We start from the raw sequence: 25,122 nt of genomic DNA on the forward strand, positions 1-25,122 counted from the left end.
GAGCAGCCCCTAGGCCCTGCTGTGGGGTCTGGCCCCCACACTTTCGGCAGACAACATATGCTCACGTTCCTCCACACTTCCATCCCAAATCCAAGCTATTCTATTGTCTGCTAGAGGTCCCCCAGCCTCCCAAGACTGTGTCCCCTGCATACTTCCTTCCCCTGGCACTGGGGTACAGGAGGAGGGGAAGAGATGCGTCGGTCTGCTCTCCCACAGCACATTTTACACTCACAGGACACCAGTGCTCACACGGAGAAGGGCAGCTAGCTGAGCTTGGAGGCCCAGGACCTTGAGAGTCCTGCCATTGCCTTCCTGGCCCTCCTGCCCATCACAGGGTGGTACCAGGTCAAAGGCCCATGAAGCTCTGATCCCCCCACCCCCAACATGGGGATCTTGGAGCAGACCCACCTGGGTGCCGGGAAGCATCTCTCCTGGAGGGTAAGTACCCATTGCACACGGTCCTGGGCGCAGGGTCATGAAACTGGAAATTAAGGGTGTTGGAGCCACCATTCCGGATCACAGGCACCTGTGGGGAGGGGCCAGGAGCAGCAGCTCAGGCCCGAAGTTTCCGCAGAAGGGCGGGAACCATGGACAAGGTTTACCCCATGGTGAGCGCTGGAGGGTCAGCCTAACCCCTTTGTAGGTAGCCAGCAAAGCTCTCTAGAGCTATCTTCTGCCCCTTCCTTCCCTTTAATCCTCCTGCTCCCCCACCTGTCCTTTGAGGTCCCCATCAACTCTGGGCCCACAGTAACCCTCTCTTCACTGTCACTCACCCGTGCCCCCTGGGAGGATGACCCTATGTGAGCCCGGAGATTGCCAGGGATGAAGTCGTCCAGGCTGAGCCCAGCGGGGAGGCTGCAGGGTGGAGCCTGCATGCTTGGATCAAGGTTGGAGGGCTCCTGGTGTACCAGCTGCTCCTCTGTGTGCCCTCTGTGGGGAAGGAAGGAGGAAGGGAAAGCCCTGCTGGGCTCGGGCTGCCCATGCCCTCTGGGCTCAACCTTGGGGTGGGGGATTGGAGGGGACAGCTGTGGGAGGGGGTCAGGCCAGCTGGGTGGGAGTCAAGGACCCAGGAAACAGGCCTCTGCAGGCGATTGCCTGCAGGCTGCCCGTGCCTGCTCTCAGAGGCACAATGGGCTGCTTGTTAGGCCCGGGCCAGGAGCTCCGGGTGGGAGTGGGGGAGGGGGAAGTCAGGCAGGGAGGAGGGGAGGTTGGCCAGGAGCAGGCCTGCTGGACAAAGCCTTGGGCACACGGGCCTGCTGGCCAGCCCCTCTGGGGCTCTCACTGCACAGTGCAGCCTGCTCCCCCAGAGGGAAGGATGAGGGAACTGGGGCAGCTGGCAGAGGAGGGCCTGGGCACTCAGGACTTTGTTTCAGTTCCCTCTGTCTCCTCCAGTCCCTCTGTGAGCATCGGCTTGCCAGCAGGCACAACAAGTTACTTGGGCTGCGGGAGAGGCCCTGAACAACAGCAAGGCCACCGGCCCACTGCCCAACGGGGCCAAGGTTATGGGAGGGGGAGAGTGTGGGGGCCTTTCCAGGCAGCAGGAACCACTCCTTCTAGGCTCAAAGGACTATCCACTCCCTTCTTTGGCCTTCTTCCCTGGAACTGAAGCCTCAGAGGGCTCAGGGTGCTGGTGAGGGGTGGGATGGAAAGCAAAGCCGTGGATAAGAACAAAGTGGGGGGTGCTTATGATGGAGAGGTGGTGTTGAGTGCCCCCCACCCCCATACACCATTTTCTTTTATATCTCCAGGCTGCTTTTTTCTTTTTTTAAGATTTTATTTTATTTTTTTAAAGTAATCTCTACATCCAACATGGGGCTTAAAATTACAACCCCAAGATCGAGAGTCGCATGCTGTACCGACTAAACCAGCCAGGTGCCCCTATCCTCTAGGCTGTTTTGTTTTGTTTTAACATTTATTCATTTTGAGAGACAGAGCATGAGCAGGGGAGGGGCAGAGAGAGAGGGAGACACGGAATCTGAAGCAGGCTCCAGCTGTCAGCACAGAGCCCAACGTGGGACACGAACACACGAACCGCGAGATCATGACCTGAGCTGAAGTTGGAGTCTTAACCGATTGAGCCACCCAGGTGCCCCTATGCTGTTTTTTGAACAAGTCAAGGAACCTTGACTGATTCCTCCTTTTCTGTCCACATTTAGGGACACGAATCCCTCCTAGGAAAAGTGGAAGATTAAGTAAGGGTGGGGGGAAGTAGCAAAGTCCAAAGATTTAGCCAAGAAACAGGTATCTGATTTCTCGACTCTTCCCTCCACCCTCAGTTCTGCTTGCTGCTGGCTCAACCCCACAGACAGCTGGCATGCTTTAGGGAGAGGCTGAGGATACAGAGAGCTGGGCACACCTGACTGGCCAGCCTAGTTCTTCTGCCTCATGCAAAGGCTTGGTCAGGAGAAGGGGACTCCAGGCACCCAGGAGATGAAGGTGGTCAGGCTGCCCAACAGGGCTGTTCCTCCTCACGTGTGCTGTTGGACTGGACCAGAGCTAGGCCAACCTCCACTTCCGGGGCTGGACCCATTCTGGCCTGTGTGTTCGAGTTAGGCCTGTGTGTGCCTGTGGAGCTTGGGAGCTCGTGAGAAGGGCCAGGGGGCCTTGTGAGGTGCTGTGTTTGTGTGTGGTGAGGAATGTAAGTGCAGAGCTGTGATTGTGAAGTGTGGGAGGTACTGTGGGGGTGGGACACATGTGAGCATGGGGGGCAGGTGGGTACAGAAGGATGTAAGCTGAAGGGTAGCTGTGGGGGGGGGTGCTGTGCAGCAGGGGTTCATAGGGGTAGCACAAGGTCTACAGAGACTAGAGGGGATGAAGATACAATAGGGGGCTGTGATTACATCCTGTGCCCTGTTCCTGCTCAGGCCACAGGGGCTGGAGGGTACTGACAAGGCTGGTGGCAGGTCCCTGTCTCTGTTCTGAGTGGGGATTTCTTCTACCGTTTGAAAGACCTACTGGGGACAGTGCTCTTCCTTGCCCATCCCTGGCTGTGGGGGGAGTGAGGGCTGAGGCTGGAGGAGGGGCAGCTCCCCAGCTGGATCCAATTAGGACTCCTACCAAAAGCAAAACATGCAGACACACCCCAGCTCCTGCTGTTCTCCCTCCCCTTGAGGGGGAAATTGAGGCAGGGGAGAGCAGGAGATTCAGAGGCCTGGGGCAGGCTGGGTCCCAGCAGCAGCCCCTCCCTTCCCAGCTGACTGCTTGAAACCAAGATGCGAGGTCAGCATCTGCAGTCCCAGCCATCAGCTGACCCAGGCCTCCTTCCCCCTCCTGCCGTCCCACCCTGCTGTGCTCAAAGAGAACTGCCCTCTGGTAGGATGGGGAGGACAGGAGGTCGCCCCCTCCCTGTACCCAGTTTTTTAGGGGTTGCTGATCCTTGGTGGTGTAGCAAGCCACTCCCCAACACTGTTGCCTGTGGCAGGTATCCTCTAGAGATAGGCAGCTGTGGGTGGGGAAGAGTGGGCTGAGTTTTTTCTCTCAGTGGCTGTGCCAGCAGAAACTAAGAAACTCATATGGAGATGGGGGCACGGAGGCACTGGTCCTGCACCTGGCAGAGGACAGAGAGGGTGCCAGGAAACCTCTGGGGTCCTCCCAGAATTCTGGCAGTCCTTCACCCCAAGGGCTGCAAGAGGTGAAGTAGCTCCCTGTTTGTAGTTGACAGACTCCTTTGCACCTCCAAGTACAGACCTTCCTTGGGGGCTTGGCCCTAGGCGTTTTTCCAGGTATTTCCCAGATACAAGTCCACGTGGACAAGGGCAAGTTTTCTCGAATTTCGCCTTTTCTAGATTGAGGAGGGACTTCTTCACCTCTTTCCACCCCAGAGTTGGGGACGAGACTCTAGGGGGAGGGGCACGCTGCCTTGCCTTCGGGTTGGGCACGGGTCCCTCCCCGCCTGCGGGGCCCCCGCCTCCTCGGCGCCCCCTCCCCTTAGCAGCACCTACCTTTCCCAGCAAGCAGGTGGCGCGGACCGAGGACGCCCGGGAGGGCAGGAGCATCTCTGCCCGGCTCCTGCCTGGTGCGGCCGCGGCGGGCTCTCGAGGAGGGAGGGCAGGGAGAAGTCCGGGCTGTGCCACCCGCCCTCGTGACCGGGTCAGGACCGGCTCCGCGAGGCAGGGCGCGGGAGGAGGAAGAGGGGGATCGACCGGGCCGAGGGCACGCGCAGGGAGGGAGGACCGCGACAAGCGCGCGGGCGGGCGGCGCAGTCTGTCTACCTCCAATCTGGGCCTCTCCAGCCTGCGGGGCGGGGGCTCCGGCCGGCCGGCCGGGGCGTGCGAGTGCCCTCCGTCGGGGCGCGCTGCTGGGACGCTGTGGCCCCCTGCCGAGGGGGCCGGGCCGGCCGCGGGCGGCGCCGGGAGGGGCCGCCGAGGGTCCCTGGGGAGCCCGCTCTGGTTTCCCAGCTGCCTTCCTCGGCCCCCACCGCAGGGCTGGCATCGGGCCGTGGGGGGGGGGGGCGGGGGTGGGAGGGGGTTTGGCGAGCGCCACTCAGAGTTTCCAGCGACATTTCCAGCGTGTGGGAAGGCAGCCCTGCACGGCGGAGCCTGGACAGGGGGCAGGAATGATTAAAGGTCCCGGGTCAAGCCAGCAACTGATACCGAGCCAGCAGCCCCGGAGACAGGACCGAGATGCAGACAGGCTGGGGCCGAGATAAGGGCACCCCAACAAGTGGAGTAGCTCAGCGGACCGAGTTAAGGTCCCGCCGCCTCCCTCCCTACTTGGGGAGACAGACTTTGTGCTTTCGTAAGCACGTGTCCGGGCGTGTGCAAACAAACACACGCACACAGGCGCGCGTGCACCAGCAAATGGGCGGATGCTCACACACGTGCAAGCACCGCCGAGGGCGGTGGCGGGAGGAAATCGGCCTTAGGGAGCGGCCCCCTGGGCGCGCCGCGCCCCTGAAGAGGATGAGGGCGGGGTCCCTTTGGCGGGGATGGGGTTACCAGGGTCTTGGTGTTCCCATACACCGTATTTGTTTTGATTTTGCTGCTTTTCCGCTGTTCCCGAGGCTCTGACACCAGTCCCAAGAGCCCGCGCCCATTGGCTCCCAACCCCTCAGGCCATCCCTTCTTTCCCCTCTCCCATAAGCCTCTGTGTCCCCACAGAGGGTGTAGATTTTACTGCTAATGTAAAGACTGGAGTACATCTTAGCCCTTAGCTTGTCTCTGGGACCCCAAGCCCCAAAACAACCAAACAGCAAGTAGATATTGGGCAATTTCAGATCCATTTTGGGAGTAATCAGTGATAAATTATAAAAATAAGAAAACATTTATGTGTACCTATGGGTTTAAGATTGGTGCCCTGGGGCCATCATGCACTTTAGAGTGTTTTCCAAGCACATCGTTCCACTCCAATTTGAGAAGGGAGAGAGTATGGAGAAAGATGAAAAAAAAAAAAATAATCCCACCATTATTGATGCTATTAGCTTTATCTTTTCTCAATTCAGTTAAAAGCGCTATCCCAGTGTGATGAACCAGCTTGAAACAATATTGCATGTGAAAGAGGAAGGAGGGATGTTTAGGTTGTGGAGAAGCTTGAGAGACAGGCATGCTGCTAGTTTCCAGTGTTTGCGGGACTGCTGTGGGGAAACAGACCGGCTGCACTAGCAGAAGTGAGACCCTTGGGTGCATACCTGGAAGCAGGCCCAAGGTTTCCAAAGAACTTTTAGAATGATTACAGGGGTTCCAAGCCTACCGATTATGGGGCATCTTTATACAAGCAATTGCTGCACCGAGCAGGGAGCTGAACGGGTTCACCTTTAAGGCCCCTTCCAACAATCCATGGTTCTCCAGGAAAGCTGAGGGGAGGGAGGGGATAGATAGCCCCGCCCACAGAAGACAGCTGCAGAAAGGAGCATAGGCCTTCTGGGACTTCTTGAGGACAAGCAGCAGGGCATTTTCCTGCCCCTAAAGCCTGGATACTTGCTTACCCACCCTGGGCAGCATCCTCTTGTCTCCCTCAGGGACAAAATATGTGCCCGTTTCCCTTGTCACCAGTCTTTTCCCACCTGTCAGAATCCTTGCGACTAAGAAGGGCCACATCTCGTTCATGTTCTTCCTTGTTCTCCAAAGATGGTGAAGCTGAAGATCTTCCAATTCCAGGAATCCTGGCCATACCCTCTCTCACCAGCAGCGAGCGTCTCTTATTCTCTAGGGCTCTGACCTGGACTCCAAGATAAATATTTAATGTAGACGGTGCAGCTGAGCTGACAAAGGTCCTCACTTCCTGTTTCTCACAAAGGGAGGTAGCCGCCAGGGGCAAGGAGCTGGGGACTGGCTACCAGCTTCATCTCTATGGGAATAGCGAGTCCAGTAAACAGCTTTGTAGGAGGAGGCCGGGTAGGTCCCACTGGAGGCCTGAGCCTTTCTCCCCAGTTGCTCTGACTTCTACCTGTCTACTTAAGCCCAGGCTCTACTGGGCTTATCACCTCTCTCAGATCAGAACCTGCTCGGCCCTTGATCCAGTGGAAATTTCTCTCCTTCTGAGCCTTAGGCCATGTGCCTAGACCAAGGAGGAGCTAGAATAAGATCCCTGCAGGTTCCCTGGTGGCCATCCAGCCTCATGGCAAGGAGGATGAGAGATTGGTGGGAGCATAGAGCATAAGGAACCTTGACTGATTCCTTTCTTTCCTGCCCACATTTAGGGACAAGAATCCCTCCTAGGAAAAGTAGAAGATTAAGGGTTGGGGGGTGGGGGGAGCGGGAAGTAGCAAAGTCCAAAGATTTAGCCAAGAAACAGGGATCTGATTTCTCGAGTCTTCCCTCCACCCTCAGTTCTGCTTGCTGCTGGCTCAACCCCACAGACAGCTGGCATGCTTTAGGGAGAGGCTAAGGATAGAGAAGGCTGTCCCAGGTGACAGGCTGTTGTCAACAACAAAAAAATTCTTTTCATCCCAATACACTGTCTCCTCTGGTGACTCCCTTATCTAACAGGGACCTCCCTCCCTGTGACTCTTCCCAGTCTCTGGCACTGCCTTCTGTCAGGGGGCTGCCTCTGCCTTCTCAGAGTCACCTGAGCCATAGTAAACACAGTTACATAACTACTCTGTTTTTCCTAGCTATCTGATCCTGGTCGGGAGTATGCCCCACCCCCACCTGATCCTCGAGCCTGCCACCTTTTGTTCTGTGAATTATCCCATGACACTCATGTCAACAGAGATCTGTCCATGCCCACCACCCTGATTAGCCAAGAGACTCCCAATAGATCTGGCTCTTCACATGCAGCCTCAGGAGAAGAAGGTGGCTCTTCATACAGAAATATGGGTCACTCTGAAAACCAACCTGTGTCACCAAGAGGAAGGATGAGTAGAAAGAGCCCTTAAGTAGCTTTTTATTGTAAGTAAGTGAGCAGAGAGTTCAGTTTTAGTTCTCAAGTGAGGAAAAAGAAGCCAGGGATCCCAGAAGACATACACCTGAAGTCCCGTTTCTTGAGGAGTTTCCTTATCTAGTACTGGGAGTCTGGCATTTGAATGTGGCACTGGGATCCACCCTTGAGCAGCTAAGTGGCTTCCTGGCCCGGTGCCTCAGTCCTTCCACATTAGGCAAAGGAAGGACATCTGCTATTCCTTCTCTTCTCCTCCACATGGATAAACTCTAGTATATTCTTTGGTTAGGCTTTGAGCAAATTTATTTGTACTCTCAGAAGAGTGTTCTCTTCCTGCCAGGGGAACAAAGCCAGCAGACCAGAGCGGAGTGAAAAAATACCCACCACAGGTCAAATATGGTCAGTGCTGGGGCCCGGCGGCTGGGGCAAGTGAGTGGACCTTCACGGGGATGGAGGAGGCGGCTTCCAGGCCTGCCTTGCACAGATCTCCCCCTAGCACACACAGGACGGAACAGGCGACACCTATTCAGGGTCCTCTGAGTCAGTCCCATTCCAGCCCGAAGGCTGTGAGAGAACTCAGCCCTTTGTCCAACTGTCTAGTCTATATTCAAGGAAGCCTTTACACTGACATCACATCAGAGACTGTTCTCTCTCCCTCCTTTTATAGATGAGTGAACAAGTGTCACGTGCAGATGTGGTGCCTTTGAGAAGAGCTGAGCTGGAGGGACCTCTTTTAGTTCTCAGGAAAGAAAGAGCGAGCAAATGGCTGTCAGCTCTTTAGAAAGCAGGTTTTATAAGGGATGGATAAATAAATGATGACCTCAGAGGGAAAACCCAGCCAAGTTAACTCAGCCACAAAGAAGGGCACACAGACCAGGAGCTGGAAAAGTAGGTCTGCATCAACCTTCTCTCCTAGTGCAGGTAAACTGAGATGAGGAAGACAAGACGGTTGATATGTTGATCAGAGCACAACTTTATGGTGTCCACTGGCCTTCAAAGTAGGACTTTGTCTTCCCACTCCTTGATTCTATGATGAACCTTCCCCTGAACTGCACCAACATTAAAAAGCCTAATTTCCCACTGTTATGAATCTACTAGATCAACATTAGTTTCTTCCTAAAACCTGCAAGTCACAATAGAAAAACCAGAAAGACCATGTAATTACATAAAGCAGGCAGCCAAGTAGGGGTTGAGTCTCCATGTAGTGGGAGGTAAACATGAGTTTGCATTTTAGCTCTTAATTTCCAGTATTTTAAATAATTTTTTTCACAACTCTGGAAATAAGGGCAAACACTGCCTCATTTTACTCAATGTTTAGCTGCGGTATAAGGACATTGCTAAGTCAGGATGCTATTGAGGAATAATGAAGATCCCAAAATGCATACCCAGCTTATTAGAAATCTGGGCTTGTTTTTAGGCCTGTAAACTACACTGTGGCCCTTGATGTGGCCGTACTTTTGGTAAAACTGCATTACTTAGGCCTGGCAGGGCCTCGATTTAGACTTTCTGCCTCTACTGCCAGAACTGATAAAACTCCTTCAGATACGTTCTCCTCTGCAAGGGCCCTGGGTGTTTGCCCTACCCTCAATCTTCCATTTATTTTCCCTTCTGAGTCCATAGCACCTCAGGGTAGTTCTGCTTTCAAAGGAATCAAAAGGCTGGTCTTACACTTCCTTTTCTTGTTAGTTCAGCTCCACATTCAACGCCTCTCTGGCTCCTTTGACTTTTCCCAAGATGGAACTCATGCCAGTTATTATTAGGATCGTATGCAGAGTTATTAAATTACTACAATAAAAAGTATTTTTAATATCTTTTGTAAAGACTATACATTTTCTGGGATGTCTTTCTTCCTTTCCTTTTTTTTTTTTTTAATTTTTTTTTTAATGTTTATTTTTGAGACAGAGAGAGACAGAGCATGAACAGGGGAGGGTCAGAGAGAGGGAGACACAGAATTGGAAGCAGGCTCCAGGCTCCGAGCTGTCAGCACAGAGCCCGACACGGGGCTCGAACTCACAGACCGTGAGATCATGACCTGAGCCGAAGTCGGACGCTTAACCGACTGAGCCACCCAGGCGCCCCTGTCTTTCTTCCTTTTCTACAAGTAGTGGCCTCTGCCAGAGAAGCAACAGAAGGAGCTGGAACTTGAGTTAGTGGTGGGCAGAGTGCTGGGAAGGAGGCTGGGGCAAGGCAGTGGATTCTGAGTGGGACAGCACCCTGCAGCCACCAAAGCCTGTCTAAAACTAAAAGAAGGGCTGAAGAGGGTGAAGGAAAGAGGTCTTTTTTTTATTGTGATGAGATTCCTTTATCAGAGACCAGACCAGACATCAAACACCAGGCCTTCCCTTGACTTCTGGAATTATTTAATGGATAAGAGCCAAATATAAGTGCCTCTAACAGGAAATAAAGGAAATAAAGACACAGGAAGCCAATAAAGTTATCATTTAATTTTAACAGTGCTTTTTTTTTTTAAAGATGACTTCCAATTTACAATAAAATTTGAACAAATTAATTTCTTGATCACAAAAAAGACTTGTTCACTTCTGCCAATAAATAACATTTTCACCATTTTCTTAAACATAACTGAAAGCAAGAAAAAGCAAGTAATCTCTCAGCACAAGCACATAATCTATCATTCAGAAGAGCCTTCAAAAAAATGACCATCACCAGCTACTCTTATGTCTGACCACCTCAGGAAGCGAAACCAGGATCCTTTCTTAGAAAATGCCTGCTGACATTTCTATTAGGAAAAAACAATATTGGTCACAGTGCACTGAGAAAGGAAAAGGTGTTCATGATGGCATCTTCAAAAAGGTTCTCTGACAGACCAAAAAATGTGTCTTTACTGCCGCAAATCAAAATCTGTGGTAGGCCTCCTTATTACATGCACTTCCACTTTAACATGCAAAACAAAACACAACAAGTTATTTGGAGATAGCTACGTCAAGGAAGTGAAGGGAATCTGGGCAAGAACTTACAGGAAGGCAATGTGCATGGCCCTACTTTAGAGCTGCTCGGAGGGATAGTCCACATCCATGTCCTTGCTTCTTGATCTTAAGCCACCTTGACTTGTCATGAGGGTGTAGAAGAGGAGAACATGCATAACCCTGTCTCAGACAAAGGTGATATTTAGCCAGTCTGGCCAAGGTTGGTGGGGCGTGAGGCCAAGGCCTCCCAGGAGGGAATATCCTCTCCAGTATCACCTTTACCTTTGTGACTGCATAGATGAAGGCAGCTAACCCTGGCCCCATTCACTCTGGCTGGCTAGACATAGGCAGGGCAGGTCACAAGTCTCAGAGTAACACAGGTTACCTCTTTCACACCCTGTCAATGGCACAAAGCTTTACTGTTAACACAGTTCTCTGTACAACTCAAGAAAAACAACCCTGTTTTTCGACTACACAGCTTTCTTCCCCTACATACACATCTGCTCTCTCTTCAGGCTTTCCTATGAGCATTTGATCACAGCAGTGCCAAAGAGGGGCTGTGGCAACACTGCTTTGGAACTACCCTCCAGGTCATCCAGACCCTCCTCCAGCTCTTGCTGGGGGCCCCCAGGCTGCCCTTTACTCCCTCTTATAGCAGACTTCAGGAAAGCTGTGGACCAGGTGCCAGACAAGGTGGTATCTATCCATCATTATAACCACCAATGATTTAGGAAATTGGAGCCTAATGCCCACAACTGGGGCTTTGGGTTCACCTTTCCCCTGAAATCATTTCTGCCTACATATGAAAAACTGAATAATGCTCTGAAAAAAAACTTGGGTTCCACTGTTACTATAACAACTATAATAAATAGTGGGGATTCTAGAATGATATCTTAACAAGTCTTTATGGGTTCAGGAATACTTTTCAATAGAAAAACTGGAGGAAAAAACTGGTAATACAAAGAAAAACTATAAATTAGTCGACCTGGGGCAAGCTCTTCCTAATTATTTTAACTTAAACGGTTAATTCTCAAGAACTTCAATTTTATATTTATAGATAAAGTATGGTCAAAAATTCTGGAGATCAGCTACAATATGTACATACAACAAAGGAGGGTGGAGGGAAGTGATTTTAGCCTTGCTCCTTCAGAGAGGCTGGAGAAGACCCGCGAGTAATGACCATGAGCAGTAAGCCCAGCTGTGTGTCATGTAAGCATGGTTTGTAATGTTCTTACAAAGGGCAGCTGCTTCAAACTTTGTTTTAAAATTACTTAGAAGAGGATCTGTGAGACAATGACAAGGCTGAAAGGGCCCCAAAGTTACCTAATTTTAAAAACTCCCACCCTTGGGGCACCTGGGTGGCGCAGTCGGTTAAGCGTCCGACTTCAGCCAGGTCACGATCTCACAGTCCGTGAGTTCAAGCCCCGCGTCAGGCTCTGGGCTGATGGCTCAGACCTGGAGCCTGTTTCCGATTCTGTGTCTCCCTCTCTCTCTGCCCCTCCCCCGTTCATGCTCTGTCTCTCTCTGTCCCAAAAATAAATAAACGTTGAAAAAAAAAAAATTTTTTAAAAAATAAAAACTCCCACCCTTGCTCCTTAATAATATTAAATAATAATATTCTGTTGACAAAACAAATAAAAGGATTTTTCTTTTCCTATTTTGAACAGTATCAGGAAGTCATACCTAAGTTATTAGGATAAGAAATCAACTCTTTGTTATTGACAGGAACTTGTTTCATTGAACCGCAACTGTTGTGTAGAAACAGAAAAGGCAATATAAATGTAGATAAAATTTACCAATGTTCCTGGAGGGCCTGATTTTCTATCTCTAGGCAAGAAGCCAGATCAAGCCCATCAGACAGTGACAAGCAATTTTCACTCTGCTGGTCAATATCTAGTCACAAAAGGCCAGCAGACCAGCAATGTCAGACCCATAACCACGTGCTTGCCTTGAAGTTTTAAAAGAAACTGAGGCGGCGTTTGTTTTAGTATTCCATTAAACACACACATCCCTTGGCTTATGGGGGGGGGGGGGTTGCTCTTAAATATTCAGAACACAGAGATTTAAAAAGGATGTATGTTCTAAACTTGTGTTAGATGAGTTTTTAAATTTTTATTTAAAAAAAACGGTCACCTGATCGATTTGAAATTTCATATGATGCAGACGTAAACACAAATGGAAAAACTGGTCCTTGGGAAGTGTCATTTTTAAAATATTTCAGTAAAGTATATAAAAGAGTCCTCCAACATGTCTAGGGAACTGATGTAAGAACTGTTGTTTTTTTTCCCCAGATAAAAGAAGTTGAAGAAAATAAGGTCCCTAAGGACCTTAAAGTAAAAGAGAACAAGAGAAAAGTATTTTTAGTATCTTTAGAACTCGCAGGGGTATGATTTACTATCATAGAAGAGGCTTTGAAAATGGGAATACTGCAGAGCTCTGACAGCAGTGAAAATGTTTGTTTGAAATGATGGCCTTAGGCAAACCCAGAACAGGCAGCCAGCCATCTTGGGAGCTACTGTTTAGATGAAAACATTCGAAAATATGTTAAAACCCTCCAACGAAGTCTAAAGTGAAGAACAAGTCCTGTCACCACAATATATATATCCACATATATATATATATACTTCCCCAAGGCACATGCCTTCTAAACCATCTTGAGTCACAGGTGTAAATACATATAAAGTATAGACTGACAGTCTCACTTTCAGAAGCTGTGTGTATTACACAGAGACACGTTTACCACACAACTTTCTCAACTGCTGAAACACACACCCCAGCTTTCTACAGAACATAAGAAATACCTTTATCTTTAGAATTCAACAAAATTTGAATTTTCAAACCTAACTTCCTTGTTGCTTTATTTTCAACTCACTCTGATTTTCTTGAATCATGACTTCTTACCCCTCTGGCTGATCCCTCAACAGCTCCCAGGGTACCTGTAAAATACATCCTCCCCCCCCCCGCCCCATCTTTTTTTTTTTTTTTTTTTTTTTCTTTTAAGTATAGTCGATACACGTTACATCTCAGGTGTACAATTCAGTGATTTGTCAAGTTGATACATTATGCTATGTTTACCACAACTGTAGCTACCATGTGTCCTGTTACATCGTTATTATAGTATCACTGATGGTATTCTTTATGCTGTGCCTTCTATTCTCATGATTTACTCATTCTATAACTGGAGGCCTGTATCTCCCCCTCACCCATTTTGCACCCCCTCCCCCGCCGTGCCCTCTGGCAACCCTCAGTTTGTTCTCTGTATGTACAGGTCTTTTGCCATCCTCTATCAAGGAAACTTGCTTTACTGGAAAGCTTGTTTTTGAGAAGATAATGAAGACATTTCTAAATAATCATCCTTTTTACTAGTACAGTATCTTTTGCTTGTAAGGATTTGTAGTAACTATTTCACTACTTACTTGCTGACTGAAGCCCTTAAGAGTGGTTTCTACCTGTGGATTATATATGTATAACAATAGCCTCAGCTAGAAGAAAAGGAGAAAGGGGTAAGGGATTCCCATCCATCAACTGTCATGTGGACTGACCTTCTTATTAGGTGAGATTTCCAAAACAGTGTCCCTTCTAGAGTGGGACTCGGGGAGGGAGGAGTACGAGGCTATGCAGATGATGAATCCCCTCTTTGAATATAAAGAAATGACCATCGGTAAAGGAAACTATTCAAGACTTTGTCTCCCTCCTTTCACAGGTTTTACTCACAACCTGGTAAGAGGTCTTTTATCTCCTTCCCCCATATCCTTCCTATCTTTTTTTTTATTAACAGAGTAATCCATGCCACCAGATCCGAAGCCCCAACATGCTTTCTCTCTCATAAACTGGGAACTGTTATTAGCAAAAGGTATAGGGAAACATAGATGGGCTAAATCCTCATTCTTCTAGTGAAATTGTGGGTTTTTCTTTGAAAAAGGTTTCTGGTGTCCTTTAAGCTTACAACATCAAGTACTACTGTCTGAGATGCTTGCTTCAATGCTTGACTCCTACATGCCAAATGATATTAAGAGCTGTGTAAATATGCACTTTGGTGTAGTATTGCCCAGACACGGACATTCACTGCAAAGCTGACAAATGAGCATTACAACACGGTACCTGTCTCCAGGCTAAACCAAAAATGGGAGCCCAAGGATCACCAAAATTTCTTTCACTCACTGGTTGTTGAGAAGACTATTCAAACACTGTATCTGAACACTTGTTTTTGTTGATGGAGATTGACATACAGTTCAACCTAATGAGTGTGTAAGGTGGAGAAACATCCCAGTAACCGATACAGAAAATAGGAAATCCTCACTTGTCCAATGTCCTTTAGCAAGACTCCCAATTCATAAGGGGATCATTCTACCCTAGTCAGTTTCCTTTACCCCAGTTGGTTTTTAAAATGCTGACACAGGAATATAAGGACAATGGGGAGAACAGACGCAATAGCTGATACAATCGCACAGAAGGACACAAATACCTCTTATTTTTGAAAGTTCTACGGAGGACATTTATAAAATATTTAGAAATGTAGCTTCCTTTGCAGTTGGGTAAATTACCTGGGCTTCAAAAATGAAAGCAAAAGGATTTGGGATAAGAAACCTCCAAAATTCTAAGGGAAGTTTAAACCAACCATGCCCATGGTTGGAAGAACAGGTTTTGAATAATTCTAAGAAAATCTCTCATTGCTTTTTATTTTATCTTACTAGAACATATTAAAAGGAATTGAGAGTCCAGAAGAAAGTAGGTTATATGGAAAACATTCTCCTTGGCCCTCAAAATCACTGGGTTTGGGTTATTCACTGAGAAGTTTGACTATAATCAAGTTTTCCATAAGAAGAGTAGTTTTAGCCAGTGAAATCCAAGCCATCTTCTTCAACAGTACCCTGTAGAAAGGGAAAAGAAAAAACCCTCTTATGTTTGAAAAACTATTATTAGTCTGAAATGAAAGCTATCACCTTCCAAAAGAACAGGAGAAAAGGCTGGCTAGTTCAAGTCAGAAGCCCAGTGTGGAGGTTTCCAAGGCCCTTTTATTAGGGGAAGGTCCCCTGTGTAGCACAAGACTTCACATATGTATCAGACAATCAGATCAGTTCCTAAAAATTAGGAAGAAAAGGGAAAAACAAAACAGATGCACTTTTTATATATATTAAACATAAATTAAAAACAATTTATAAAATGGTCACCTTTCTTACAGCATAAATGCTAAGTGTATATGAATGCACCTCCAGGTTTAAGTTGTTGAAGTTGTTTTTGTTTTGTTTTCCAATAATAAATAAATAAAATTTGTTCTTAAGTTTTTGATCCACCTGTGCCACAGCAGGGCTCTGTGTCATTGTTGGCTCTTCTCCCCCTGTCGCTCCTGTGCGCAGCGCTGGGCTGTGCCGGCAGTCTCACTGGCCCGTCAGGGTACTGGCTGTCTTTTCGGGGTGGCATCCGTTCGTTAATTCGGTCCAGTCCTCGGGCTTCTTCAAAACTCCGGATCCTGTGCTGAAGCGAAAACCCTCTGATGGCTACAGGAAAACAGGAAAGGGAGGAGCTCAGTTAGACAGCAAAGCAACAAGCTTAAAGCATGCTAGCACACAGCAACCTCCTAGAGAGTACCATACAGGGTTGGAGCAGACGTCTGGTGACGGTAAATAGGCAATATTTGATCTGAATCAGACTTGTCTGAAGCTACTGCTTCCTTAAGGCTCAGAGGGCAGCTGACACTGTGGAAGTACTTTTCACAGAAGCTCTATGTAATTAATCATGGCAGAAGCACGCCTGACAAATGGCTAAGAGGTTCGTTCCCAACCGTAACACATTTGAGAGTTTCTTATGGGCCTAAAACATGCTGAGTGTCAGAAAAAAAGGCAAGACCAGAATAACAGAACAAGTTAAACAGAGTAGTTAACTTTAACACAAATACCATATTGGCCACAAAAAAAGTACCAATAAGAGCTCATCTTTTTGTTTAGAAGGACAGCTTTTTGTCTTGCACAACCAGGAGCTGAATGTCTAGCACAACCAGGAGCTAAAAGCCATCTGAAAAAGAGCTTCTGGAGATCTTTCTAATTGAATTTTTGTATCACCAAGGGAAGGCCTTCCCATTTTCAATCACCTTACTTAAGAACAATTAAATTTATAACACATGTTTACCCAATTCCAATGATTTTCACCATCAGATTCATAGATGATTTGTTACTTGAAACTTGTTTTCTTAGAAACAAAGATAATTTAGCCTGACTGCCTTAGTGCAACCTCAGAAATGAATTAAACTAAATCCCTGTCTACTTTTGACTCTGTTCTTGATGTCCTTTAGAATCATTAGAAAAAGAAGCTGACCTGTTTGAGTCTCTAGTAATCAAATAGAAATCACTTCTACAAGGAGGGGCTACTGGATTAAACCACTTGATCCCTCATGACCACTTGCTTAAGCTTCAGCCATTGCATTAAAATTGATGGAGCCCAAGGGCACCTGGGTGGCTCAGTTGGTTAAGTGTCTGACTCTTGATTTCAGCTCAGGTCGTGATCTCAAGGTTCATGAGATCGAGCCCTGTATCAGGCTCTGTGCTGTCCGTGCAGAGCTTACTTGGAATTCTCTCTCTCCTCTTTCTCTGCCCCTCCCCACCTCTCTCAAAAATAAACATTTTACAAAAATAAAAAACAAAAACTGATAGAGCCCAGAGAGGACTTCAGCTGTGGAGAAAGTCATTTAAATTAACACCAATACAGGACACAGAGGAAACACTTTATGAGCATGCCTAGAAATACTTAATTCTTTTCTCACTGTTACAGTTCTGGCGATGCAATAATTGAAGATTTCAAATGTTGACACAGCTCTTTAAAACTAGTAGACAGACACATGATCACATCTAACACAGGAATATGGCCATACCTTCCCGGGCCTCTACCGCTTCTACTGTGGCTGTAAGAGGCAGGAGCAGTGGCATGCAAAAATGAAGACAGAAAAAGAGTGAGTAAACCAACAGCATTGCTGCCAGCACAGACATCCCAGGCTCCCACCTCAGCCTATTCCCATTCATAACAAAAGTCAACTAGAGAAGCAAGGATTGCTGCGAGAAACTAAATTGCGGGGAAATGTGAGGCGGGGAGAGGGTCTATTATTTTTAACATTTCAGGTGGCATGGGAACCTTTTAAACTAATGGCATCCATAGCTAAGACAATGGGTCAGTCAAGCTGACTACAAACAACCAAGAGTTATGTTGCTTTCCTTATTTTAAATAGCCAACTGCTAATTTACGTCTTGACATTCACGTATCAAAATAGCTTGAATCAAATAATTTAACATTACAACTGTTCTTTAGTTTCTAACAGCTCAGATGGTATTAAATGAGCTGTTGCTGGGACCTATTCAAAACAGTTATTTAAAACTACTTCCTGCTCTTAAGCAATTTATGTGGGGTCCAACTGTCCTTTTTAATTACTTAATAAAAAAATGAATGGCCTTTGAATAACAGACTAGCATTTGGAAGGGAAAGGAACGTGGGTTATAAGTGAGCGATTATTTCTTGTCCCAGGGATGGAGTACTAAGCTGGCAAAGGCATAAAACTACTCAGTCCTGGATACAAATTCACCTGCCATCTGGGATTAGAGATACAGCAGAAGCTGACATTTCCAACCCATACGGCTTCCATTTACTGTGCAGGAGGGCAGGCCAATTATTAAGGCCTTCTCCTTCGGTGATGGAAAAGGAACCAATTTAAAAATTAGTGCCAACAGTTAAGTTTCCTAGTATCATCTTTTTAAAACAGTAAAAACTCGAATATATGAAAAGGTCACAGGTTGTAGCAAGAAAGATCCTACTAGAAGAACCCTCTCAGTTCCTCCAGTACCAATTTTTAAAAAGAAGTCAGGAAAGAATAATGAACAGTAACAGTTTGCTGTCCTGAAGTTTTATGTGTCAATAAGAGAGGAGAAACTGGAAGAACTGACAGTTAACTTCCTATCACAATGTGAAAAATGGAAACTTGGAATCAATTTATCAAGTGCTTAAATATATCAACCATTTGTAGGCCTGTGGTAAAGCAATGTCACACCCTCCCTAATCTCCTCAAATAGAATAAACTTTCACAAGGAAATGATAGTGCCTTCAAACAGTATATCACTGGTGCTATTACAAAGCTGACGAACAAAGTGCAGCCTGAAACTGTATACAGATTGTTGTTCTAATTGGAGTTTAAAAGCTATGTGGTAAAATATGTACTAGTATTGCACTGTTTTGGGTCCTCCTAGAACTGCTTTTTGCATTGGGTATTTAGATACCAGCCTGCATTAAAGGACATTATAAGAAATAGTCCCATAAAACTGAGAAACTGGTTTATTTTATTTATTCATATTTATATATTTTTTTCTTGTTTTATTATATTTATTGAAATTTTATTTCTTTGTTGAAATATCTTTCTCTACTGAAATATAATTCATACACCATAAAATTCACTTGCTTAAAGTGTACAATTTGATATAGAGTTGTACAACCAACAGGAGAGTCTGTGGTCAGAACATTTTCATCACCCCAAAAAGAAACCTATTTACCTCCCGCCTCCCTTCCCCTGATCCTAGAGTCAACCAATTATCTACTTTCTGCCTCTACAGATTTGCCTGTTCTGGACATTTCATATAAACGGAATCACACAATATGTGACTTTAGTGACTGGCTTCTTTCATTCAGTCTAGTATTTTTAAGGTTTATTTATGTTGAAACCTGCATCAGTATTTCATTCCTTTTTATGACTGAATAGTATTCTATTCTGTGACTATCCACCTCATCAGGTGATGGGCATCTGGGCTGTTTCCACTTATTGGCTCTAATGAAAAATGCTGCTTTGGGGCACCTGGGTGGCTCAGTCAGTTGAGCATCTGACTTTGGCTCAGGTCACGATCTCATGGTTCATGAGTTCAAGCCCCACATAGGGCTCACTGCTGTCAGTGCGGAGCCTGCTTTGGATTCTGTGTCCCTGTCTCTCTGCCTTTCCCCCGCTTGTACTCTCCCAAAAATAGATAAAACATTTTAAAATTAAAAAAAAGAAAAAAATGCTGCTATGAACATTTGTGTACAAGTCTTTGTGTGACTATGTTTTCATTTCTCTGAGGTATTTAACTACAAGTGAAACGGCTGCTCATAAGGTCAACTGTATGTTTAATCATCCAAAGAACTCCCAGATTGGTTTCCAAAGTACCACATCATTTCACATTTCCACCAGCAGCGTATGAGGGTCCCAATTTGTCCACATCCTCACCAACACTTGTTATTATTCTACTGGGTATAGTGGCATCTAATTGTGGTTTTGATTTGTATTTCCTTAATGTCTAATGATGTTGAACAACTTTTCACATGCTTATTGGCCATTTGTATGTCTTTGGAAAAATGTCTACTCAACTTTTTTACCCATTTTTTAATTAAGTTGTCTTTTTTTTTTTTAGGGTTAATCCTCTCTTTTTTTTAATTTTATTGTTTTAAATTTACATCCAAATTAGTTAGCATATACTGCAACGATTTCAGGAGTAGATTCCTTAATGCCCCTTACCCATTTAGCCCACCCCCCGCCCACAATCCCCCAGTAACCCTCTATTTGTTCTCCATATTTATGAGTCTCTTCTGTTTTGTCCCTCTCCCTGTTTTTATATTATTTTTGTTTCCCTTCCCTTATGTTCATCTGTTTCGTCTCTTAAAGTCCTCATATGAAGTCATATGATATTTGTCTTTCTCTGACTAATTTCGCTTAGCATAATACCTTCCAGTTCCATCCACGTAGTTGCAAATGGTAAGATTTCTTTCTTTTTGATTGCTGAGTAATACTCCATTGTATATATACACCACATCTTCTTTATCCATTCATCCATCGATGGACATTTGGGCTTTTTCTATACTTTGGCTATTGTTGATAGTGCTGCTATAAACATGGGGGTGCATGTGTCCCTTTGAAACAGCACGCCTGTATCCCTTGGATAAATACCTAGTAGTGAATTGTTGGGTCATAGGGTAGTTCTATTTTTAGTTTTTAGTTCTATTTTTAGTTCTATTCTGTTTTCCAGAATGGCTGCACCAGCTTGCATTCCCACCAACAATGCCAAAGAGATCCTCTTTCTCTGAATCCTCGCCAACATCTGTTGTTGCCTGAGTTGTCTTTTTATTATTCAATTATAAGAGTTCTTTAAATTCTTTAGATACCAGTCCCTTATCAAATGCATGATTGTTAATACTGTCACTCATTCTATGGCTTGTCTTTTTACTTTCTTGATGATGGCTCAGTTTGCAGCACAAATGTTAATTCTGATGCAATCCAATTTATACCTAATCTGTTTTTTTATTTTATGGTCTTTGTGAATCTGTTCAGTTCTTGGCACTCCTCTTTATTTTGGTATTAGGAAGCTTGTAGTAAAAATTGTGGCTATTGGCTTGTTTTGTTTTGTTTTCCTTTGTGCTCCAAATTCCCAGCTTCTTTACTTTACTTCCCTGTATTATGTGTGTACTGTAACTTACTCAATTCCCTCGTGGAACAAGGTAAGATGTAAGTGAATGCGTGCTATAAGGCCATATGGGATATTGTTGGTTAAAAGGTCTCCAAGTAAAGTTACAGGAACAATAGGGTAGAGGAGAGCGGAAAATGGGTGATGGGCACTGAGGAGGGCACTTGTTGGGATGAGCACTGAGTGTTGGATGCAAGCGATGAATCATGGGAATCTACCCTTAAAACCAGGAGCACACTGTACACACTGCATGTTAGCCAACCTGACAATAAATTATATTAAAAAATAAAATTAAATCACGTAAATAATTTTTTAAAAAGTTACAAGAACAATAAAAGGTCTTTTTTAGCTAATGTTCCAGTTTGCCAATGAACCTACAGAACTGAGACTCTGATGGGAAAATGACAAAATAAGCTGAGTTCCTGTCAATCAGTGAGAGAGATAAGGAAGTCTAAACAGCTGGCTCCACCTTCAGTTCTGTTCTTACACATTCCTGAAGATGTCTATCAATGAAAAACCTTATGTGATTAAAACTAATATTCCAATTAGGAATGAAGAAAACAATATACTTGGGACTGAGAACAGAAGGCAGACCAAAGATTATAAACAAACAAATCTCCAAACAACACATCTATAAAATTCTCTTCATTATTCATCTCTGATTTGCTCTTTCAAGGTCCAGATTAAAACAACAACTTTGTGGATCAGCAAGTTTCCAAAACTTTTCAAGAAAGGCTGTAGAAGACACTCCCTTCTTCTTCACCCATGGTGTTTCCAACGAATTCCAACCTACCAAAACAGCTCTCAGAGTAGCTCACGTGACTAATTACCAAAGTAACAGTGGGAAGTATTTCCTCACAAGAAACTGCACATTCATTTGAGAGAAAAAATTCAATCTAAAATAGTTTACTGATCCTTTTTATGAAACTAAACAAATTAAGAAAATTAGTTATATACTTCCAAGGAGAAAATGTTTATTTCCTCCTTCTAAATAGCTGAACTCCAACATTCCAGTATTTAATTTGAAAGAGAAGGAGAAAATCAATCCTATAAAAAGAAAGGGGAAAAAGGGGCTTGTTCCTAGTAATCAACATCAGTGGACTTTCCACAAAATGGAAAGGATTCCTGTAAGTAATGGGATGACAAGAAAAAAAAAACTTAAATAGAAACAATTCAATAAAATAAGGGGGCAAAAAGCAGTGAAACTCTAAGTTGCTAATGCTTCGACTCCAGTTTTTGTGCCTAGAATTAATTGTCTTGCTTGACCAGATCTATGTCTATTCTGACAAATATCGATCTTTTCACTCCAGGGTTCCATAAAGCCCTCTCCTTACAAGCCAGCACCCACACACTTTTTAGAACAGACACTCTGTTTGGATAGGTGACATGGCAGTGGAGTAGAACATGGCTTGTAGGCAGAGGCAAACTCCCTCTCTGAGACATTCGAACACCCAAAATTAAGGTATAAAATATACATTAGGTGAGGCATATCATGTGCACGAATCTGAAGTGCACAGCTCTATACGTTTTTATGTATGAATACACTTGTGTAACTACTACCCAGAGAGTGATACAGAACACCCCCACTACTCCAGAAGTCCCTTCTGCTCCTTCGGGGTCAATTAGTCTCCCACCAGAGGAAGTGCCATTCTATTCCGACTTCTATTACCATTTGGCTAGTTTGCCTATTCTTGAACATTCTGTAAACCAGACAGTCTGTGCCATTTTGTGCCTAGCCTTTTGAGTTTACCATAATGTCTGTGAGGTTCAACCCTGTTTTTGCATGTATTCATAACGTGATTTTTCATTGCTGTGTAGTATTCCATTGTATAAATAGAACACATTTATCTATTCTACTATTGCTGAACATTTGGGTTGTTTCCCGTTTGGGGCTATTACGAATAAAGCCACAGTGAACATTCTTATGCCTATCCTTTGGAGGACATACGCACTGATTCTCTTCAATATATACCAGGTCTTATTGCTGGGTTGCAGAGTAAGACATATGTTTTTGCTTTACTGCCCAACGGTTTTCCAAAGTGGCTGAACGAATTTCCAAGTACACCAACAATGTATCTAGTTCTCTTGTCCATAAATTCACCAACACTTGGTGTTATTAGACTTTTAATTTTAGCCATTCTGGTGAATATGTAGTGGCATCTCATTGCGATTTTAGTATCTATTTCCCAGATAACTTTATTAAGCATCTTTTCATATGCTCATTGGCCATTTTGATACCCTCTTTTGTGAAGTGCCTGTTAATATCTTTTGACATCAAAAACATTAGTTGTGTGGGGCGCCTGGGTGGCTCAGTCGGTTAAGCGTCTGACTTCGGCTCAGGTCATGATCTCACGGTTTGTGAGTTCAAGCCCCACATCAAGCTCTGTGCTCAAGCCTGGAGCCTGCTTTGAATTCTGTGTTTCCCTCTCTCTCTGCCCCTCCCCTGCTTGCACTCTGCCTCTCTTGTTCTCTCTCAAAAATAAACATTAAAAAAAATTACAGGGGCACCTGGGTGGGTCGGTTGGTTAAGCGGCCGACTTCAGCTCAGGTCATGATCTCGCAGTCCGTGAGTTCAAGCCCCGTGTCGGGCTCTGTGCTGACAGCTCAGAGCCTGGAGCCTGTCTCAGATTCTGTGTCTCCCTCTTTCTGACCCTCCCCCGTCCATGCTCTGTCTCTCTGTGTCTCAAAAATAAATAAACGTTAAAAAAAAAAATTTTTTTTTAAATTAAAAAAAATTACAAAACATTAGTTGTGTTTTTCTTATTGAGTTTGTAGTTCTTTATATATTCTGAATTCAAGCCCTTTGTCAGACATACATATTGCAAAAAATCTTTTCTCAGTTAATGGCTTGCCTTTTCCCTTTCTTAATCATATATTTTTGTAAATAGAAATTCTTAAGTTTTTTTTTTTTTTAGAAATTCTTAGTTTTATGGAATTTAGTTGATTTTTTTTCTTTTAAGGTTAGCACTTTTTGTGTCCTATATAAGGACTTTTTATCTACCTCAATACTCTCTGTCCTTTCTTCCGGGAGTTTTATTGTTTTTATCTTTTATATTTAAGTTATAATTCATTTTGAATTAATTTTCATATGAAAAGAGAAGAGTCAAGATTCACTTTTCCCCCAAATGGATGTCCCATTGCTCCAGTATTATTTCTTCAAAGAAGCCCTAATTTTAGATTTTATGTTGACTGCTGGGTAATGGGAGCACATCTTCCATGAAAGCAGTATTTCTCAGACTCACCTGTCTCAATAGTCTGCTTTCCTCCTGAGAGGACACCTAGAGGGAGTGTCCCTGTAGGCGTCAGGCCCTTGAGAGTCAGCACACTCTCACTCTCTTCCCTGCAAAGGAAGGTGAAAGTCCTGCATTAACGCCAGGGTGTCCACCACTCAGCAGTTCAAAGATACTAGAAGGAAGTTAAGAAAGGATGCACAGAGATGGAGGACAGGTTCTCCTTCTTCCTACCCCTTCCCTGACCCAAAGAAACAGATGTTTTATGAAAATATTCCAATTTTAAACCACCAGCCAGTTCTTGCTTCTCAATTAGAGGTACTTAATAGGCAGCCGCTGTTCTAATGTTTCCCATATATCATACCATTTAATCCTCCTAATAACCGTATAAGGCAGGTCTTGTTATTGTCACTGTATTACAGACAAGGAAACTGAGGCTCCAAACCATTCAGCTAAGAAGAGGTAGAGCCACGATGTGAACAGGCAATCTGGATCCAAGAATTCACACTAAATCACTCCATTCACTATACCTAAGCTTGTACCAAATGAATGTTTGCCAAAACATTTCTAGTCACTTTAATAGATAGGTCAGATTCAATCTGCACTCCGCTTTGAAGACCTATCCAATCGTACTACACTTTAATTCTAAAAAAAACTGTTCTAAAATCAACTTCTAATTGTCTCTCAAAATACTTTTATCCCATACTGTAATGACAGATTTATCCTCACCGTAGAATTGAAAAGACCCGTGCCATCTTCCCAATGGCTCTGATTTTATTCTTGATGATCTCCTTTCGAACTGTAGTGCCTCCTTAAAGAATACAAAGAATAAGTGAGTTAAAAGAATGTGTTAACAAGGTTAGTTTTAAAATATGCAGGATGAAGTATCTTTCTAACTTAAAGAAATTATTGTTTTAAAAAAAGAAATCAAGGCCTAAGTTTGTTTAAACAAACAAAAATCCCAGGAAGTTCTAAGGAGCAAGAGAGAAAACAACCCAGAAGAAGGGGGGGAAAAAGATGGAAGTAAAAATGGAGGGGTCACAACAAAGACAGACTGGATGGATCTATGAAAGGTAGCAACTTATTTGTGGTTCTGAAATGTAGAACACAGCAAAGAATGAAATATACACATAAACAAAGACAGTTGCTACAGCAAAGATCTCTTTTGCAAATGCTGTGGGCCACCTTAGG

General features: G+C 44.8%; 2 protein-coding genes across 12 annotated transcripts in view; both read right to left on the minus strand.

The window, feature by feature from the left end:
- The window catches only part of SORBS3 (sorbin and SH3 domain containing 3), a 30,335-nt gene extending 18,752 nt beyond the window's left edge, over positions 1-11,583 (minus strand). The window contains exons 1-4 of one of the 4 annotated variants that reach the window (XM_045457434.1): positions 10,293-11,583; positions 6,002-6,156; positions 774-930; positions 409-481 (exon numbers count right to left, since the gene is read on the minus strand). In XM_045457434.1, the coding sequence (XP_045313390.1) occupies positions 409-481; positions 774-930; positions 6,002-6,108 (337 nt within the window). In that variant the 5' untranslated portion in view covers positions 6,109-6,156; positions 10,293-11,583. Of the gene's footprint in view, positions 1-408; positions 527-773; positions 931-3,941; positions 4,290-6,001; positions 6,157-10,292 lie in introns of those variants that run through there. The other 3 variants (XM_045457423.1, XM_045457445.1, XM_045457402.1) reach the window with 3 other exon arrangements.
- Positions 11,584-14,901: 3,318 nt separating this feature from the next.
- PPP3CC (protein phosphatase 3 catalytic subunit gamma) overlaps positions 14,902-25,122 on the minus strand; it is a 100,553-nt gene continuing 90,332 nt past the window's right edge. For 3 of the 8 annotated variants that reach the window (XM_045457483.1, XM_045457481.1, XM_045457510.1), the window contains 4 exons: positions 24,661-24,742; positions 23,944-24,041; positions 17,107-17,136; positions 15,237-15,739 (listed from right to left, as the gene is read on the minus strand). In XM_045457483.1, the coding sequence (XP_045313439.1) occupies positions 15,519-15,739; positions 17,107-17,136; positions 23,944-24,041; positions 24,661-24,742 (431 nt within the window). In that variant the 3' untranslated portion in view covers positions 15,237-15,518. Of the gene's footprint in view, positions 15,113-15,236; positions 15,740-17,106; positions 17,137-23,943; positions 24,042-24,660; positions 24,743-25,122 lie in introns of those variants that run through there. The other 5 variants (XM_045457485.1, XM_045457482.1, XM_045457490.1 and 2 more) reach the window with 3 other exon arrangements.

Source organism: Leopardus geoffroyi, chromosome B1, assembly GCF_018350155.1.
Source record: "Leopardus geoffroyi isolate Oge1 chromosome B1, O.geoffroyi_Oge1_pat1.0, whole genome shotgun sequence".
In the NCBI taxonomy this organism is placed as follows: domain Eukaryota; kingdom Metazoa; phylum Chordata; class Mammalia; order Carnivora; family Felidae; genus Leopardus; species Leopardus geoffroyi.